General features: G+C 44.8%; 1 protein-coding gene across 1 annotated transcript in view; it reads right to left on the minus strand.

Moving 5' to 3' along the window:
• The window catches only part of SNX9 (sorting nexin 9), a 111,460-nt gene that overhangs the window by 40,793 nt on the left and 49,662 nt on the right, over positions 1 to 21,005 (minus strand). Inside the window, exons 6-9 of the mRNA XM_014590626.2 lie at positions 18,897 to 19,047; positions 13,189 to 13,273; positions 9,563 to 9,688; positions 9,327 to 9,444 (exon numbers count right to left, since the gene is read on the minus strand). Coding sequence (XP_014446112.1) covers positions 9,327 to 9,444; positions 9,563 to 9,688; positions 13,189 to 13,273; positions 18,897 to 19,047 — 480 coding nt within the window. The remainder of the gene's footprint in view (positions 1 to 9,326; positions 9,445 to 9,562; positions 9,689 to 13,188; positions 13,274 to 18,896; positions 19,048 to 21,005) is intronic.

The following is a 21,005-nucleotide window of genomic DNA, read 5'->3' on the forward strand; positions in this document are numbered from 1 at the left end:
CTTGAAACATCGCTGACCCGCAGACAAGAATGGTGGGACTCTGTGGCACCCTGGGGCTGCACCCATGTCCCCTGTTGCCTACGTGCCTCTCACTCTGCCTGGCTGATGTGGAAGGACTGCTGGGGTGCAGCAGCTGGGAGGATTGGCATCTGCGGCTTCCCTGCCAGGAGAGAGGGCTTATGGAGCTGGGGCCGTGGGAGATGCCCATGCTCCCTGGCGGTGGAGGCCAAGGACGACCTCGGAGGCAGGTGAGAGAGAGGCCGACACTCCTAGCCAAGGCTGCGTCCTGTGACCAAGCACACTCCAGGCTGAGCCGTGGGCATCAACTGGAGTCAAAGCAGGGTCCAAGCAGCCAAGCACTCCTGCCAGCTCTGAAGACTGCACACATAAAGGGGACAAGACCAGGCCCAGGGGCAATGCCAGGCTTATGCTGAGAGGACCTGAGCTCTGAATACACTCCCCCTGTCTACATGTTCCCCCTGTCTACATGGCTATGTCGCTGGACTGTTCCACCCACATGGGACAGAAGCCTTCCTGGCCTGGGGTGGTTGAGCACAACCTCCATCCAAGCAATCACAGGCCTATCCCCAAACCGCAGTGACTCGCTGCAGCCCAGGACGGGAAACGTAAACAACAAATAAATCCCTGTAAAACAACTGAGATGACGTTTCAGAGATGAAGCCTGAGCAAGTTACTTTACAGACAGATGTAAAGCAGAAGCCATACCAATTCTCAAGAAGAGTCAGAATCTCGTCTGCTAAAATTGAGTCTCAAAAATGTCCAGGTTTCAACAAAAATTTAAGAGATGTGCAAAAAAAGCAAGCTATAACTCATTCTGTGGGGAAAAAACAGTCAATAGAAACGGCCTCTAAGTGTCTCCAGATGTTTAATTTAGCAGAGAAACATCTTCCATAAATATGCTCAAAAACTAAAGGAAGCTATGCCTAAAAAGCTAAAGAAAAATATGACAGAATTAAAAAATTGAGTCTAAACAAGGAGACAGAAATTATAAAAAGGGAGTTAAATAAAATTCTGGAGTTGAAAGTATAAAAACAAATGTATAAATATTCACCACAGAGGAAAGGCTTACTGTCGGAACAACGAGCATGAGAAACGTAAGCCCTGGGACCAGCAGTTAGTGTAATGGCTATGTCGCTGGACTCCCATGAAGTAGACTGCGGTTCAAGCCCTGGACCCAGTGGCTTAAACTCATGCTGGGCACGTGTGTGTGCGTGCCCAAGATCCCGAAAGGAGAATGGAGGAGAAGGGATTGCAGGGTGGTCATCCCCCCGGGGGGGGTGATTTCTCGCTTTCTGTCGCTATGTCTCTCTGTCTGGCGAGTGCACGCGTCCTATAGCAAAAACCTCTCAAAAAAAAAAAAAAAAAGGAGAAACGTAAGCCTGTCAAATATCTGTGATAAGAATCCCAGAAGGAGGGAACCAGCAACTAGCGTAATGGCTATGTTACTAGACTCCCACGTAGTAGACCATGGTTCGTGTCCTGGACCCGGTGGCTTAAAACTCACACCGGGTGCGCATGCGTATGTGCCCAAGATCCCAAGAGGAGAATGGAGAATGGAGAAGGGATTGCGGCGTAACCATCCCCCTGGGGGGTAATTTCTCGCTTTCTGTCGCTATGTCTCTCTGTCTGGCGAGTGCACGCGTCCTATAGCAAAAACCTCTCCAAACAAAAAAAAGAATCCCAGAGGGAGAAGGGGGACCAGAAAACTACTGAAAGAAATAATGGCCATGAGCACATTCACCCTAAAGCAAAACTTCTAAAAATAAAATTAAAAAATAAAACCAAACAACTTTCTCAGTTGACAGAAAATATTAATCTATACTTGTAAAAAACTCAATGAACCTAAGCAGCTCTGTATTTATAGGCTAAATATAAGAGAAACACATCCAGATATAGAGTTAAACTGCTGAACAAAACAAAAAGGAAACCTTTAAAAGAAATTTTATTTTTGAGATTTTTGCTATAGGGTATATGTGCTCATTGGTGTGTGTGAGAGAGAGAGACAAAGAGATAGAAAGCAAGAAATCACCTCCCAGGGAGAATGGCCATGCTGCAATCCCTTCTCCTCCATTCTCCTCTTGGGATTTGGGGCACGCACACACACACACACACACAGAGCCTGAGTTTCAAGCCACCAGGTCTGGGACTCGAACCGTGGTCGGCCATGTGGGAGTCTAGTAACATACCTATTATGCTATCTGCTGGTCCCCAAAAAGGAAATCTTGAAAGCATCAAGTGAAAGAACTCACCATCTATGGCTGTGTGTGCCTCTAGGTATGTGGTCAGGAGAACTAACATACCATCATGCTTAAAAAACTCTCAGCCAAGACTGCTACAACCAACACACCTATCTTAAACATAAGGCATGTCCGTGTGAGTGAAGGAATCGCTGATAACAGCACACCTATCTTTTTAAAATTTTTTGAGAGGTTTTTGCTATAGGGTGCATGCACTCACCAGAGAGAGACAGTGAGACAGAAAGCGAGAAATCACCACCCGGGGGGATGGCTACACCGCAATCCCTTCTCCTCCATTCTCCTCTTGGGATCTTGGGCACACACGCACATGCACCTGGCGTGAGTTTAAGCCACTGGGTCCAGGACTTGAACCACGGTTGACTACATGGGAGTCCAGCGACATAGCCATTACGCTAACTGCTGGTTCCTACACCTATCTTAAACATAAGGCATATCCCTGTGAGTGGAGGAATCACTGATAACAGCCCTGCATTGTAAGAAATATTTTAAAAGTCTTTTCGGATAAAGCAATTATTAAAAGCAGTGATTCGAACCCACAGAGGAAGATGAAGTATAACAACATATGGGTTAATATAAAAGGCTTTCTAGATATATTTTTGTAATTGATTCCCTTTACTTTTAAAATCTCTAAGACTATAGAAGGCAGTAATTACAACACGGCATTGCTGGATTCATAACACAGATGTGATATATGTGAACTAGCATAGAATGAGGGAAGAGAGGGCTACATAGGGGGAAAGTTTCTATATTGGACTGGAATTAAGTTAAGGTGAATATAAAGTGCATTAGGAGATGCACTTTAAGATGTTGATTGTATCCTTTAGGGAAACCACTAAGAAAATTACACTAAAAATTCGGTTTTAAAAGTAGAGAGACTGGGGCCAGCAGGTGGCATAGTGTTAAGGTGCTGGACTCTCACACGGCTGACCACAGTTCGAGTCCTAGACCCGGGGACCTGAAACTCATTCCAGGCATATGTGCATGTGCACCCAAAATCCTGACAGGAGAATGAGAAAGAAGGAATTGCGTTATTGCCATCCCCAAGGAGCTGACTTCTCACTTTTTCTGTCTCTCCAGCATGTGCTTGCACCCTAGAGCAAAAATCTCTCTACAAAAAATAATAATAATAAAAGAGAGAGTAAAATGGTACCTTGCAAAATAGTTATTAAACACAAAGGGAAGGCAGTAAAAGAGGAACAGAGAAATGAGCATTATATAAAAAATAACGAAATGGCAAATATAAATCTACCTATGCCAATCACTACACTTCTACATATAAATTAAAAGCCCAAACCAAAACAGACTGTCAGACTTGATAAAAAGGCAACATCCAACTGACTTGCCTATAAGAGACACACCTTAGTTTCAGAGACAGACTTATTTTGAAAGCAAAGGATGGGAAAAGATATACCTCGTAGACAGCAGCCTTAAGAGAGCTGGCAGATGACATTAATATTAGATGGGGAGTCTTTGGCACAGAGACTTACTAGAGAAGACGGGGACACTTCACAATGATGAAAAGGTCACTGCACCAGGAAGGTGTAACGGCTATAAACTACACCTAACAGGAGAGCATCGAAATACATGAGGCAAAAAGTGACAGAACTGACAGGGAAAACAGGCCCACGATAATAGTGGTGGATGTTTCTTTTAATGCCAAAGAGCACATTCATGCATGAGGGCGAGAGCACGTGGACACCTTGATGGGGCCTGGCCACGCTCCTCTGTGCCCTTCCTTTATCCCATCAGGGTCCTGGTCACATATACAGGAGTGCTGCTCAAACCACCAGGGCAGGGATATGAACCCCGGCTGGCCACGTGAGTCTGGCTCCCTGCACACAGTGTTAACTACTGCACGAGGGCTCTGGCCCTCAGGAGTTTAACACCCTATTCTCGTAACTGGTAGAACGAGCAAGAAAACTACAGGAACCTGACGGTACTATCAAACGACTCAGAGTGACAGACATCAAATGCTCCACCCAGACAGTGCAGAATACAGGTGCTCTTTAGAAGCACATATGGAATGTTCTTCAGTATAAACTGTACCATAGGCCACAAAACAAGCCTTGATGAATTTAAAACAATTAAATTATACACATTATGCTCTCTGAACAACAAATAGAATCTGGGAAACATACAAATAAACATATTTCTAGATAACCTATGGGTCAAAGAAAAACTTACAAGTGAAATTAGAAAATATTTTGTCCTGATTGAATATGAAAACTCAAAAGATACAGAAATGCATGAGATACAGCAGAAATAATACTTGGAGGAAATTATGTCGCATTTAATGTTTTTAATATAAGATTTCAAAACAATAAGCTAAGCTCTGTTAAGAAGTGGGAAAAAAGAGCACATTAAACCCAAATGAAGCAAAAAGAAGTAACAGAAGAGCAGAAGATAAAATGGAAGGGAAGAAAACAATAGGAACATCGATTACATCAAGGAAACACCACAAGAAACAACAGTGAAACATCACTACAGACGCTGCAGTCCGTGGAAGCACAAGGGAATACTGCGGACAACTCGACATCCACACTCGCCAAGCCAGATGAGGTGGCTCAAGGCCTTCGGAGACCCCGATTACCAAAGCTCAGCGAAGAATAAACAGCCTGAACAGCCCGTTATCTACTAAGGAAGCCAAATTCATAGTTAAAGCTTTCCCATAAAGAAACTTCAGGTCCAGATGATCTTTAGCGGTAAGCTCTATTAGATGCTTAGAGAATAATATCAATTCTACACTCTTCTAGAATACAGAAAAGTAATGTAGAAGAACATTAGAAGTATACAGAAATACTTTCAAACGGTGGTTTGAGCCCCAGACCTGGCAGCTTGAAAATCATGCCAGATGCTTGTGCATCCATGCCAAAAATTCCAAAGGGAGAATGAAGAAGAAAGGATCCCGATGTGGCCAGTCCCCCTGGGGATGATTTCTCACTTTCCCTCTTTTTTTAAAAAAAAGAATTATTTATTTATTTTATTTTATTTGTTATTATTATTTTTTAAAATTTGACCAGAGAGAGAAAGAGAGAAAGGGGAAGCAAGCAAGCAAGCCACCAGGCCTAGGACTCGAACTGCAGTCAGCCATATGGGAATCTAGCACCTTTAACCACCATGCCACACCATTTTCCCTCTCTTAATGGTTAAAAACGGAATGATTTCTCCCTGATTGGGAACAAGCCACTGGAAGTCCTCACCAGTACAAGATGAAACAGAAAAGAAGGCACACAGATTAAACAAGATGAACTAAAATAGTCTTTATTCTAAGATGATATAACTGTCAACATAAAAAAATGCCAATGAGTTTACCCAAAAAAGTCTTGGAGGCTGGCTCTGTGGCACAGCGGTAATGTGCTGCTCAAAGTCAGATCTGAGTCCAGCCAGCGGCATGGTAGTTAAGGAAGCTGGATCCCACAAGACTGTTTGCATGGTTCAAATCCCAGACCCAGCGCTGGCAGGCAGGCAGGTGTGTGTGTGTGTGCCCAAAATCTGAAGGGGAGAATGAAGGGGAGAATGGAGGAGAAGGGACAGCAGTGTGGCCATCCCCCCTGGGGGTTGATTTCTCACTTTCTATCTCTCTGTCTCTGTGTTTCTGGTGAGCGCTCACACCCTATAGCAACCCCCCCCCCAAAAAAAAGAGTATTACTCCCCAATAAAAAGAAGCAGACATTGACATGAGATGGATGAATATCAAAAACTTTAGGCTAAACAAAAAAGTCAGACACAGAAGACTACACACTATAGGCCTCCATTGATAAAGACATTCCAGAAAAGGCAAAAGTCCCAGGGACAAAGGACAGATGAGCTGTTGCAATGGTTAGGACGAGGGGGAAGAGGATAAGGGAGAGGCAAAACAAGGTAGTTTGGGGCACTGATGAGCTGTGTTCTGCACCACGACTGTAACAGTGGTTGCGAGGCTGCAGTGGTAGCTGTCAAAACTCTTACAACAGTACAGAAAAACAGTAAGTATACTGTATAAGTTTAAAAATAACGAAAAAAATACAGCCTAACTCTCCTCTAGAAGTTCTGAGTACAAATAAGCATAAGTCTATTAAAAAGCACGATGGCTCCACATCTCAAAACCATGTTACCTAACAAGTGGCACTTAGCGGCCCAGTGGGTCTGATGCCTCCTGCACAGCACGGCGTCTCAGATCTCGCACTTAGGAGACTACGTGACACAGAGCACGGCCCCATCTGCTGGAGAGGTGACTACTCCTGCACAGAAGGGACCCAGAGGGTCCGTGTGGACCTGGGTGCACTGGACCCTCCAGCATGAGCAGGCAAATCACGCCGGGACTTTCCCTGGTCACTGGGTGAGATGCACTGGCTCTGATTTTATTAACACCACCTCACGAAGTCCTCCTGCCGTAGCTGGTTTATCTTCAAGCCTGGACCTCGGATGCTATCTTGGAGAGATGTTCACACCGGGCTCTAGAGAATTAGAAGACTTTTATCTCCCCATTTTCGATAAATCTCAGTTAGGTTTCCTCCAAGTATGTGAATATAGCAGTCCGGCACCAAGAATAAACCAAACTCCTTGGTGAAGAACAGAAAACCAGGAACAAATGCGCGATGTGAACCGTGACTGTCACTGGACTGACCACCGACCACAGAGTCTGCAGGGACGTCCTGACACCTCCTCCTGGGCACTCCTCCCTCCTTCCTGCGGGGCTCGGCGGGAGGGGAGGTTTCGTATAATAATGATCTGTGGCTATCAGGGGCAGGAAGTGCCGAGAGGAACAGGCACATAAAGTCGCTGCTGTGCTTTCCAGTTTCCTCGGCAAATGTCCCAGTCAGCGACTCAAAGCTCGACTTTCAGACGGAGGGGCTGCTGCTTTCTTGCTTCCCTGACGCTCCTGGCTGCACGCCTGAAGGGTTTTTTAAAGCACCTTAGTATGGAAGGAGAACGACTCTAGGAGCCTTTAAAATAGCACTGAATTGCCTGATTCAGAGCAAGCAAGTATTAAAATGCCAAGGACGTAAGAAATCCCCTTACCCCACCACAGGGCATCACGCACCACTGGAACACCAGGGCGGACACACCGAGCTAACCCACTGATAAAGGAGAGAGGAAACCCGAGGAAGCGGACTGAGAGATAAAGACACAGGAAAGACACATCTGACGTTTTCATGGCGAAAAAGCTACTTTTAAAAAGCTGTGCTTTAAAGCAGTGAGGACAATGAAAAGGGGACACAAGTGAGTCCTGGGCTGGGACTGGGCATCGGGGGCAGGGCAGAGTTCCAAGGAAGGGAGCTGCCATCCCCACAGACCAGCTGCCCCCACAAAAGGGACCACGCCAGTGCCACCTCCAAGACAGCTGTGTTTATCTACCTAGCAGAGCGGCCCCACTCTAGTCTGCTGTGACAATTGGAAATTTTTGAAAATGTTAAAATATCAACACAAAATGAAAAATCAAAATGTTTTTAAAAAATGATTTTATTTATTCATTCAATTATTGTAATCTGACCAGAGAGAGAGAGACAGAGAGAGAGAGAAGGAAAGTGAAAAATTAAGCCACCAGGTCCAGGACTCGAACCATAGTCAGCCATGTGGGAGTGTCCGGCACCTTAACCACACCACCTGCTGGCCCCTCAAAATGGTTTCTTTAAAAACAGGTTTCTATTTCCCAAGAAGTTGCAGAGAAAAATAAAGACAAAACAAAGTAAAATACAGAGTAAGGTCTGAGGGAGAATCACATACTTCTCTTAACGATAATTCTAACTAATGAGCAGCTGGTCTACAGCTCCTGATGTAAACAGCAAGCTTGGGACTCAGACTCGAATTCCTTTCTTAGCAAGGGAGAGTCTGTTCAACACCTCTGGACTTCAGTCCCCCCATCTGTAGGGACAGTGGATACGACTGTGTGGGGATAGGTGAGCAGTGGATTTCAGTCTCCCCATCTGTAGGGGATGGGGACACGGCTGTGTGGGGACAGACGAGCAGCACGCGGGAAGAGCCCAGGCACACGCGGGCCAGGCCTCCCCATAGTGGCATGCGTAGCCTGAACTGCACCACCACGCTGCTGGCCAGGATCCGAGTCCCTCCTTAAACTACTGCTCCCAGGTCTTGCTGAGCCAGGACTGAACCTTCTCCAGCGTCCCCTGACGCTGGAGAAAGACGCCTTCCTTCGCCCACCCTACACTCCTCTCCGGGTTCAGGTCAGCTTTTCTGTTTCCTTTCCCTCTCTGACAGGCCTCTCTGGCTGACTGGTTAAGCCTCACTCTCCCTCCAACCCGCTCCTTTGGATAACGCTGGTTTAGTCTATCTGAACGTTCCCGAGCTCTGCTGGAGAGCTCCTTCTGTCCTTCAGTAAAGCTCAGTTTCTTCACAACTTCTCTTCAAGACATACATGCTGGGTCCCTGAGCACGGATACACCAGGCTCCGCACTAGGCTAGAGAAATGAAAAGAAAAAAACGACAGCTCCCCAAAGAGACACAAACCAGTCCTTTCCTGCTGCAGTTACAGGGACTCTGCTAGCACCATGGATTACTCTCAGGAAGATTTAGTTACGGGGAGGACTCAGCGCCTTCCCTTACGAACACTCCAGAGCCCTGTGGCTCTTCGCCGGAGGTGTACACACTTCCGAGGAAGATGGCACGCCGGCCCGAGGGACCTGTTTACATCATTTGGGTAACAGTTACTTTTCTTCTTTTTTTAAAAAATATTCGATCACTATACATCATTTGGCTTAATACAATTACTTTTGTTTTAGGCTCTTTAGATAATTTCTATTTTCTCAGGTATCATTTTTTAAATGCATACATTTCTTCTGCGGCAAAAGGCAGAGCAAAAACACAGTGACTGCTGGGATCCAAGACACCTTCTCAGCAAGGGCCCTGCCGGCACGTCTGCTGGAGCTCCCGGCTGGCGGCTGGGGCGCACACACGATCTGCTCCCCCACCGCTCCCCCACCGTATACGAGATGGCTTCACATGTGTGCTGCCCACACAGCGGAGGCCATCACCGCCTTATGCACAGGAGGATCCGCCCACTCGGGTCTTGTCATTTGCCATCCTGAGGGCAGTGTCATACACACTCACCTGTGACCTGTTTGTCTGGAAGAGAAGGGATTGGAATGGCTGAGCCAAACTTAACCAGGAGACGCTCGTACAGCCAGTCAAAGTGCTTATACCTGTGGTTCACAGATCGGTTAGTGTTCTGCGAAGGAAGGAAAAGGGAAGAAGAGTTACCAATGCCAGCTACTGAGGTTGAAGACAAGAACCAGCTGTACCCAGTGACGCAGGCACGACTCTGCTCCCCAGAACTGGGTACTTACAGTCGGCGTCAGCTGATACTCAATGTAGCTCTTCAGACCGTACATTTTGGAGCCTTTCCTGGGATCTGCTACCACACAGTCAAATGTAGAGGTAGGATAAACCCACATGGGGCCATAATCTCCGACCTGTGCAAAGTTCCGGGAAGAGTTAACTTTGTTATGGAAAAAGTAAATGCAATTGATATAAATCAGCAAACAGCTCTTTCCAGATCGACAAGCCCTTTGGCGGGTCATTCTTGTTCCTCTATGAGAGGTTACATAAGTGGTCTCTGTTCTTGCTGGATACCCTACTTGCCAGGACGAACCCTCCTGCCCCCACCTGGGCAGCTCCACCCACGGATAGGAGCCACCCCTTCCTGTCCTGCAACAGGCACTGGTGGGAACGCAGACTCCCTCGTCCAGCTGTCTCGTGGTAAGTTTTTAATTTTCATCTACCACAGTCTGAGAGTTTTGTGAAATATAAAAATTGTACATTTGGATTTCTTTTCTCTATTTTTAAGAGAGATTTTCGCTATAGGGCATGTGCATTTGTCAGACAGACAGCGAGACAAAAAGAGAGAAATCACATGCCACAATCCCTTCTCATCCATTCTCCTCTTGGGATTTTGGGCACACATGCCCATGTGCCCAGTATGAGTTTTAAACTGTCAGGTCTGGAACTCAAATCATGGTCAACTATGTAGAAGTCCAGCAATGTAACCATTATGCCATGTGCTAGTCCCATATTTGGATTTCTTAACATCAAACTGCCATCCAATTATTAAACGTTCTCTTCTTCTGTATCGATCTCCTGGTGGGTTGGTAATGAGCACTTTTCAGATGGGCAGCTAGACTGTGGCCATACTTCTGAGAATGGACATGGCTAATCTGACTGTTCAGAGCCTGGGAGTCGCTGTTTTAGGAGCAGTAATGGATACAGTGCCTCAAAAGCAAGCACTGGGCTAGTGGTCGTCTGGGGACTGCCAGTGCCTCAGCACCGCAGGTGGCTCACTTCCTGTCCCCAGGCATGTTATGCCCACCTGGCTAGACCTGCCCACAGAAAGCTGCAAGCAGCAGGCTCCAGTCTTTTCATTGCTCTTACTCTCTGTGACTAGGAGAAGTTCAGAAGTTCAGGTGAGGCTTATGAGGCCTATACTAGATTACTAAGGTTTTAACTGGGGCAGAGGAGGCTGAGGAATGAGGAGGAGGAGCCAGTTAAGTCCTATGTGGGACTCCAGAGATGTTTGGGGCCTGTGGATCATTTGTCCTAGGCCCTGCTAAGTGACAGAGTTCTGGTCTGAGTTAAAACTGCACCCAAGGCCCTGGAGGCAGCTGCAGAGAAGGCCAGATCACAGGGTGCACGTGCAGCTACTGGGATCACTCCCTGGGTCACCAATTGTCCCAGCAGGGGTCTGGATCATTCATTTCCTAGGGTTTGATCACGATTTTGGATCGTAACCATCCAGACTGTAGGATGGTGGACATTATCAAAGACATACTTAAAGCAATAAGAGTCCTTGCTATACTGAGACTATGCTATCTTCCTGAATTGAAATTTAAAAATCTAATTATAAAAATAACCCAGAAATAAGGCGAAAAAACAAGCATGTGGTCTGTGAATGGAAATACTATTTCTAGGAAAGATATTCATCCAGAGGTTCACGGAGAAGTGAAAGTGAGAATTTTCTAAAGTGGGTTTTAATTGTACATTAGAAACGTGCAGGAGGCGAGTGAAAAGGAAATGAGGAAAACCACGTGAAACAGACTCAAGGAGAAAGAGATTCATTTAGGCTGAGGTCTCAGAGGCAAGGCCAGAGAGAGGTAAGAGGAAAACATGTCTGCAGAGCCCTGATTCTTTTTCAACCTGGAAGAGAGAAGGAATAGGGAGGGGCATGAAAGTCTAGAGGTTATTAAGTCAGGAAGGTGACCCAGGACCAGAGATGTTTAAAAAAGGGCAAAAGAGAAGGTCTCTGAGCACAGGTCTCTACGAAGCCTCCAGAGGAAACCTACCTTAGGGAAATCCTAACGCTACAGAGCAGGAGTTTAAAACGTAACCCAGTGGAGGGTCCCCAGTGACAAGGACCAACAGAGGCAACCATGACTGGCTGGGGCCCAATTCCCATGGGGCCATGTTTATGAGCGGTGGGATTACTACGTCTGTAAAGCAAGAACCAGGTCTCTGCTTTCTCATGACCCCTGTATTCCTCAGCTTCCTTCTTCTGTTCCACACACAGGGCTGCCCACTGGGTACATGGGCCCAGTTCTCCCTAAAATGAGATGGCTAGGACCCCACTGTCATGATCGTGAAAGTCCTCTTTAAGAATCAGAGGGGCAGGGTTATAGATTCTTAATTCTGTGGAGTTTTAAATTTAACAAGAATAATAATACATGGTGTTTTTCTTTAAGTCTGGAAAACAAACAAACAAACAAAAATAATCCCTAATGTAACTACTCAGAAGATAATTACATAAAACTTGCTTTGTGAGAAATTGGATAAAAGGATCTTTTGGGTATAGCCTCTGTGGCTGGAGGTTTCCAGAATTTCAAGCTTTTAAAAGATGTGGGAATAAGAGTTTAAAAAACCCAGTATCGGGACCAGCAGTTAGCGTAATGACTATGTCGCTGGACTCCCACGTAGTCGACCGTGGTTCAAGTCCTGGACCCAGAGGCTTAAACTCACACTGGGTGCGTGTGCGTGCATGCCCAGGATCCCGAGAGGAGAATGGAGGAGAAGGGATTGCGGTGTGGCCATCCCCCCGGGGGGTGATTTCTCGCTTTCTGTCTCTCTGTTTCTGTCTGGCGAGTGCAGGCGCCCTATAGCAAAATAAAAACAAAAACAAAACCAAAAATACCCAGTATCACTCCTACAATTTTATCAAGTCTCCCAAGACCCAAACATTACAGACTAGACCAGCTGTTTCCTCATTCTCATCTGAGTTCACAGGGGTCTCACATGCTAGGTCTCCTCCCGTCATATGACAGTGTAACTAAGTTGGTGGGGTCAGAAGACAGTCACAGTCCTCTATTCCAGAATTTCGTGTGGGAATATACAGCTAGATTTCATCCAGACAGAAAATCCATCTGCAATCAAAACATGGAATGAAACCAAAGAACTGGGGTTGTGCCCCGTAATAATCAAGTTATTCTAAGACTGACATTATTAATGATGCTATTAACTCCTACTTTGATTTGCCAGCTCTTTGTCTTGGTCTGACAGCTGGTTTACTGGAAAAACACTAATTATTACCAACATATTGGAAAAGGTCCCTTATTCTGCTAGCATGTCTATACTTTGTCAGGGTAGAGAACTAAATAATGAATTAAGTTTAAGAGTGAAACATAAAGGGTGGTAGAAGAACAGCAGGTAAAATACACTTTGAGACACTTCAGAAAAGAAAAATTATTAAAAGAATATACATATATATTATGAGAGCTGGCTCAGGACGAGTAGTGTGAAATGGTTGAAGAGTATCTAAAGGATACAACAGGCATTAGTCCCTGCTACTTCAGTACTGCTAAAATACTAGCAACACTATCAGTGATACATGTGTTTAAGTTCGTTTTCCAAAAGACCACGGGCTCTCTGCTTTAAGGCATGGTAAAAGAGCTTAGTTAGAAACAGAGCAAACAAAGACAAGCAAACTTACAATGATGGGAATTTTCTCTTTGGGTTTTGCTAGCTGCTTGGCCAACAGATATTGTTCCATTCCAGGTTTGGCAAATCCAGGAAATCTAATAGAAAAGACGGATGCTCGTGAGTCTTTCATTGTAAGAATTTCACAGCTGTAACCCACACTTACCTAATACACAGTTCCGACCTCGTTCTGCCCTTCAGGTGCTCTAGAACTAGGAAACTGGTAAATGAAACCTAACGTATCAGATTGTTCAACCGCCAACTAGCCATTTAATTAGCGCCTGCTCTGGAGAACTGTTCACCCGGAAAGGATGGTGCGTGGGGGCTCTCGGTCTGCGTAACTCGGTCTGAAGGGTTATCACTCAGCAGAGTGCAGGGCGGACTGGCAGGACGTCTTCCTGGGGCAGTGAAGTGGTGAGCTCACACGGACCCCGGCCACATGCCAGCACTGCATCCTCCGAACTAAAGCTGCCTGACCGCCCACTCACTCCGGGGCACAACTGTCCTGAGGAAGCTGCCCTGTCCATCAGCACTCATGCCACTTCCTTTTAGAAGTGCCTTCAGACCCAGCTTATGAGACAATGGGAAACAAGTCTCCTTAGTAAGGAGTAAATAAATGTGGCTACTTTGGAGGGAGGTCCCTTAGGACTCACCAGAATAATAATCTTGACTATTTCCAGAAATCAAATCTATGTCCAAAGCAAATTTCTAAAACTGGAGAACAGCTAGAATAAATGCCTAACTATTTGAAGTGCTATTTCTGAAAAAGACAAGACTAATTTGGGTTTTCGGTTCCTTTTTTTTTTTTTTCGTGAATAGGAAAAAACAAACAAACAAACAAACAAAAAAAACAAAAAACAAAACACCTCAGAAGGCAAAATACCTAAAGTGGGAAAAGATGTTACTTTCAGCTACAAACTTGCAGTTTCAGTCACATACCGTACCAAAGGCCACCATGAGGCGATCAGGGCCCGTGTTTTCCTCCACTCTCAACTGACCTCCCTGCACGCCCTAAAACCCAGTGCACGTAAGAGAGCACAAAGGGGCGTCTGGGGCTGCGTGGCTCTGATCTGAACTCCAACACCAGGGAGTCAATCTCTCCATGTGAAGAACGGGAACTTGTAAGGTTATCACCTTAGGTGATGGACTTAAAATAAGAAGGTTTATGTACAACCAGCCCATGGCGTGGTGGTTAAGCCCTGCGCAGAGAAGACTGGAACCCACGTGGCTGACTGGAGCTAGCGCGAACAATGTGCTGGGCATGTGTGCTTAAGTGCCCTGGATCCTAATGGGATGTAGAAATGGAGGAGAAAGGATTGTGGCATAACCATATCCCTCTAACAAAACAAAAACAAAACGAAACAGATTTATGGCGGCGGGGGACAGCAGATAGCACAGAGGTTAAGGAACTGGATCCCAGATGGCTGACTGCAGTTGGAGTCCTGGACCTGGTGGCTTAAAAATCAACCTGGGTGCATGTGTGTGTGTGCCCAAAATCCTGAGAGGAGGAGGAGTCATTGTGACACGACCATCCCCATTAGGGGAGGATTTCTCACTTTTCCTCTCTCTGTCTCACTCTGGTGAGCACACACATATTATGTTTGGCAAAAATGAGAAAAAAAAAAAAAGCTTCATGTAAAGAGTCCACAACATGCTCACTAAATTTCAGTTACTGGCAACTGCACTAGCACCTCTTTGAAAGCATTCCTTGCAGCCTCAGGCAGCTTTCTCTGTGCTTTCTGGGCCCTCTGGACATGTATTTGCTATATTATCTGTCACACTTAATTGCCACTATCCCTTTACACATTACAGCAGATTAAACGTACCTTAGAGAAAGTATCTGTATTTCCAGGGTCTAGAGGAGTCCGGGAGCATACCCAAAGCCTAATGAAAATTAACGGGTGAACCCAGAGCGCCTTCCTTCGAAAGCCTGTGCTTCACACAGAGCGAGAGCTCCTTCGCCAGACTGTAAACGTCTGAGTGCAGAAGCCACATTTCACACTTTTCTGGTGTTCTTATGGCTCACAGCAAAAGTACAGGGCTGACTACACATACTTAGTTAACAGGTGCTGAAGAGCAGTGGAATTTATTAATGATTGGGTTAATGATTTGGGCTTCATCAAGATGGGTCCTCTAATGGTTCAGCTCATTTAAATTTCTGATTCCCTTTTCTAGTTTAAGGCTTATGCTCCGTGACTGGAATACAATCATATAAAATGGATTAATTGCTGAAAATGTTAAAGCTTTTAAAATAACTGTTCCACGTTTCAGCAACTCAACTTGTACATTAGTCCAGTTACACAAAATACATAGAAATTTTAATTGTTCTCAGCACCACAGGGAGACAGAGTAGCCTCAGAGGCATAGTTCAAATGAGGATTCCTCTCATTTGGTTTCAATGTGGACTGATATTCCAGAGCAGAAAGAATACGCAATCAAAGTCAACCTCTTAGCTTTAGAAGTAAAGAAAATGAGGTTCGACTGGGTCCCTCTCGCCCATGATCACACAGCACATCAGAGCATGTGTGTAGCCGGGGACGGCAAGGAAAGGAGCCAGACACTTGCTCGCTGGCTATGAAAACTGGGCTTCTCGTTTTACTCAGGTTCTGCCTCTGCATTTTCAAAATAGGCCCAAGAAGTAAATTATATTTAGACGGGTTTAAATATATTTTGTATTTAGCTTTAAGAAACAAGTGAGAGAAATATGTAACACTGCTGATATACTGAGAACTCCAAATTCGACTCTAACAGATATATTCACATCATAAATTTGTAAGTTTAGTGATCAAGATATGGCACTGTCAGTCATACTTGCTATCTTAAAATGCTGTGTACGAGAGAAAAAATTGTTTCATCATTTACCTCGACTGGAGTGAGCGGCTATCGGGTCATCACAGGTATTTTCCGTTTTGCCATTCACAGTTCTAGGAAAGTGCTCCCAGCCCCACTGAGCTTTGAGGCCTGACTCTTCCCTTTGCCCAGAGATAACTGGCTACTGAGTCAGACATGTCCTCTCCCAGGACTCCACGGCCTGTAACAATGGACGACTTATGGACTACTCCTAGGAATGAGCCTTCCTAGCGCCGTGGGACCTGCCAATTTTGTGGCCTACACATGCATTCAGAAATGTTTTTTGGCCAACAGAGGGGAATGAGGACAGAAGTCATTCTCAAAATCAAATAAAGGGTACCCCTGTACCTGATCACCCCGAGAAAGGCGTCTTTTGCTTCCTCTCTGGGTCTAGGTTGCACATATTCATGCTTAGCAATAAACCCATTATTAGAAAACATATATAATATGATCAATAATGACTAATTTTTTATATATACCACTGAGCATGAAAATACAAAATGGAAGGACTTGGATAGAGAGGCATTAAAAGTGTGATGTCAGAAGATACAACAGCGCCACAGCAATAACGCAACTTTCTGCAATGGACCTTCCACGTGGGAAGGTCCTGGGTTCACATCCTGAGGCCTCCTTGCACACCACAGGTGCACATGTGCACGCATGCCTGTGGTCTGGGCTAGCTGAGGCTGGGGATAGACTGTGACGTGAAGACCCCGTTGGGATGCCTATTTCTCTCTTCTTGTTTCTTTTTCTCATAGAAGAAATTTAAAAAAAGAAAAAAAAACCCAAAACTCACTTAATCACCTAAAGCTACTTAAATATATTATGGAGGACTTGAGGAACTTGTTTAACTAGTTCTAGACCTGGGTCTTGATAGTTAGATAGATGTTAAATATTACATCTTCAATTTTTTTCCAAGCATAGATGATCATTCTTTGGTATCTCTGAATTACTGAGGCATTGAGAAAAATTATTAGTCATTTAAAGAAATAAACCATTTTGAGTAAAAATGCTGGAAAAAGAGTACTTGAAGATTCTCAGGAAAGTGATAAAGTAAACTTCCTTCAAGCTTCATTGGTACAAACTACAGACTCACCTAGAACTCTACCAAAAATCCCACTGTGCTACATCTACGTCCATTACTTCCCACGTTTTCCTGTAAGCAGCACATCTAGAAGTACTATTTACAACATTGTTTCTTTTTAAGTAGAAAAGAAATGTAAGCGAAAACAAAGGTCTCTAACACATTAGGCACAGTGGCTGAGCGTACACATCTAGAAGCTGAGGGACTGAAATCCTGAGAGCGCAGCACCTGTGCGAGCCTGGGCGTTACTAACCTCTCTGGGCTTGTTTTCCCAGATACGTACCAAAGAGGGACGTGAAGCTGAGAATGTGTATGAACCCTTTCCACAGTGCTTGCACAAGGCAAGTGACAAAATAGTAAAGCACCTAAAATGAGTTTTGTCCTAATACTGTTATTTTTAGCTTTTAGGGTTTTACTGTGACATGAGCAATAATAAAACCTAAATATATCACAGAATTGATAAAGTAACTTAAACTATTTGGCAGATAGTCAAATAGTGTACGGCTGACTCCATGGCACAGCAGGAAAGCACTGATCAAGAGAAGCCAGATCCTGTGTGGCCACTGCAGTTGGAATCCTTGGCCTGGTGAGCTTTAAATACACTGGTGTGAGTGCCGTGTGCAGGAGCCAACAGCCTGGAGGACTGGAAGGGGCGTCGCAGCATGGCCAGCACCACAGAGAGTGTTATTCTCTGCCTCTCACTCTCACATGTGCATTTTGTGCTAAAGCATGAATAAAGAAAATAAATATAGTCTAATTATTTTTAAAAATCATCAAATGATATAAATATTTCACTTATTAACCTTGTAAAATGATAATTAAAAAAAAATGCTTTCAGTCTAGCAGGTAGTGCGGAGGTTACAACACTGGATCCCACATGGCCAATGATACTGTTCGAATACCGGAACCAGTGCCTTGAAAATCATGCTGGGCACATGTGTGTGCATGCCTGTAATCTTGAGAGGAGACTAGAGTAGAAGGGATTGCGGTGTGGTCATCCCCCCGGGGGTGGGGTGGGTGTGATTTCTTATCTTCCTTTCTCTTTTTTTTTTTTGGAGACAGGTTTTTGCTATAGGGTGTGTGTGCTCGCCAGACAGACAGAGAGAGACAGACAGAAAGCGAGAAATCACGCCCAGGGGGGATGGCCATGCCACAATCCCTTTTCCTCTTGGGATCTTGGGCACGCATGCACACGCGCCCGGTGTGAATTTTAAGCCACCGGGTCCAGGATGCGAACCGTGGTCGACTACATGGGAGTCCAGTGACATAGCCATTACGCTAACTGCTGGTCCCTTATCTTCCTCTCTCAAGGTCTCTCTCTGGTGGGCACACACACCCTATAGTAAAAAAAAAAGTAAAATAAATTTGTAAAACTTTCGAGCTAAAATGCAAATAAAAATGACCAAATTGGGACCAGCAAATGGCAGAGTAGTTATGTCACTGAACTCCCACATGGCTGACCGTGGCTCAGGTCCCAGATCAGTGGCTTCAAACTCATGTCAGGCATGTATGCGTGCATGCCCAAAATCCTCAGAGGAAAACGTTGAAGAAGGGTCTGCGATGTGGCCACCCCCTGGCGGGGGTGATTTCTCACTTTCTGTCTCTTTCTGGCAAGTGCATGCACTCTATAGCAAAAATCTCTCAAAAAAATAAATAAAAATAAAAAGACCAGTTCACACTCCAAACTTAGAAGATCACCATAAAGAGAAAAAGTCAACCTCCTCTCTGTAACTCATCTATCTTCCTGCCCATCAGTTCCAGTGTCCCCGAATCCCCTGTCCACTTACTTGTTAAGTGGCAGCTTCATGGAGGAGGCACCAGCACGAGTATTTCCGCGCTGGATTCCTCCCGCCTCTGCTGATTCTGAGTCTTTAAAGTACGGAGAAGAGGATTTGGGGTCGTCCCAGTCTTCATCCCAGTCGTCATCATCGCCAGTTGCTAGAGGGTAGAAAGAGAAAGTCATTAGTAAAGAAAGCCAATATAAAAGTGAAATGACTTAATTTTCTAATAAAAATTAGTGACTGGGCTAATTATTTAAAAACAAAGACCAAGAAAAAGGTATAGTAGAGGGTATAATGCAGACAATAAGAATATAGTCTCTGTAATAGATAGTTTTTAAGCTTGAATTAAAGATTCGGACTTTTAAAAACAACTTAAAGAGGGCTGTCAGATTAATTAATTTTTTTTTTTTTGGAGAGATTTTCACTTTAGGGCGCGTGCGCTCACCAGACAGACAGAGAGAGACATAGAGACAGAAAGCGAGAAATCACCCCCCAGGGGGGATGGTCACGCCGCAATCCCTTCTCCTCCATTCTCCTCTCGGGATCTTGGGCACGCACGCACACGCGCCCGGCGTGAGTTTTAAGCCACCGGGTCCGGGACACGAACCGCGGTCGACTACGTGGGAGTCCAGCGACATAGCCATTACGCTAACTGCTGGTTCCCAGATTAATTAATTTTTGACAAGGGCACCAAGAAGACACATTGAGCCAAGGCCAAGAACCATTCAATAAACAGTGCCAGGAAAACCAGATCTCCACCTGCAAAAGAACGAACCCTTACCTTATACCACATATGAAAATAAACTAAAAATGGATCTTGACCTAATTATAAGACCCAGAGTTATAAAACTTGTACAAGACAACAGAGGAAAAGCACCTTGACACTGGCTCTGGCAATGAATTTTTAGATACCACATCAAAAGTCTAGGAACAAAAGCAAAAATAACAAACAGGACTACTAAAGAGTTGCTACGCAATACAGGAAACAATCAACAAAATTAAAAGGCAGACTACAGGCTGGTAGGAAACATTTGCGAATCATTTTTCTGATAAGCTGTTAATATCCAAAATATGTAAGAAACTTACATGACTCAACTGTAAAAACAAAACAAAAAAGAAAAATAAATAACTTGATTTAAAAATGAGCAAAGGACTGGAATAGACATTTTTTGTTGTCCCAAAGAAGATATAAAAATGTGAACAGGTAGATTATTGACTACAACAGTCAAGAGATAACAAGTGCCGGTGATAATCTGGAGAAAAGGAGACCTTTGTACATTTTTGATGGGAACGTAAATTGGTATAGCCATTACAGAAAATAGTAGGGAAGTTCCTCAAGAAAACAAAAACCAGAACTACCATTATGACCCAGCAACCCTTCTTCTGGGTATATATAGAAAGTAAATGAAGTGAGTATGTCAAAGAGATGTCTGCACTCCCATGTTCACTGGAGGCGCATGTATGACAACACGAATGGAGCTGGAGGACAACATGCTAAGTGAAATAGGTCAGATACAGGAAGAAAAACACTGCGTGATCTCATGTGTCTGTGGAGTCTTTAAAACGCATCAAACTAGAGAAGTGGAGAGTAGAACAGTGGCTACCAGGTGTGGAAGAGGAGGAAATGGGAAGACGTGGGTGACAGGGTGACAGAGGGCAGTGAGGGGGACGAGTGGGCCCAGTGAGCTGATGTACGGCAAGAGGACTGAGGCTAACACACTGTACTGTATACTGGAAATGGCTCACAGAGTGGATTGTAGGCGCTCCTACCAAGCACACAGGTAGGCAACTGCCCGGCTGCGAGGATGATTCCACTACGTCTATGTCAATATAATACCAGTTGTAAACGTGAATATGGAAAATTATAGAAAGGGCTGTCAGTACAAGTAACAGCTGATAAACGCAGACTATAAAAATGTTAAGCGGTATACAAGACAAGGCCTTCTAGGCCTTCTATACACTGAAAAATATACCAATAAGCAGAACACATACCCTTTAAGTAAAGACCGAGGAGGACCAAGGGATGATAGACCTTGAAAACCAACTGCTTAGCATCAACAATAAAGTGAGGGAAGGGCAATGAAGGGCACAGATAAGAAGAGGCTGGGGTGTGAG

This window comes from Tupaia chinensis, unplaced genomic scaffold, assembly GCF_000334495.1.
Source record: "Tupaia chinensis unplaced genomic scaffold, TupChi_1.0 Scaffold000468_1, whole genome shotgun sequence".
Classification (NCBI taxonomy): Eukaryota; Metazoa; Chordata; class Mammalia; order Scandentia; family Tupaiidae; genus Tupaia; species Tupaia belangeri.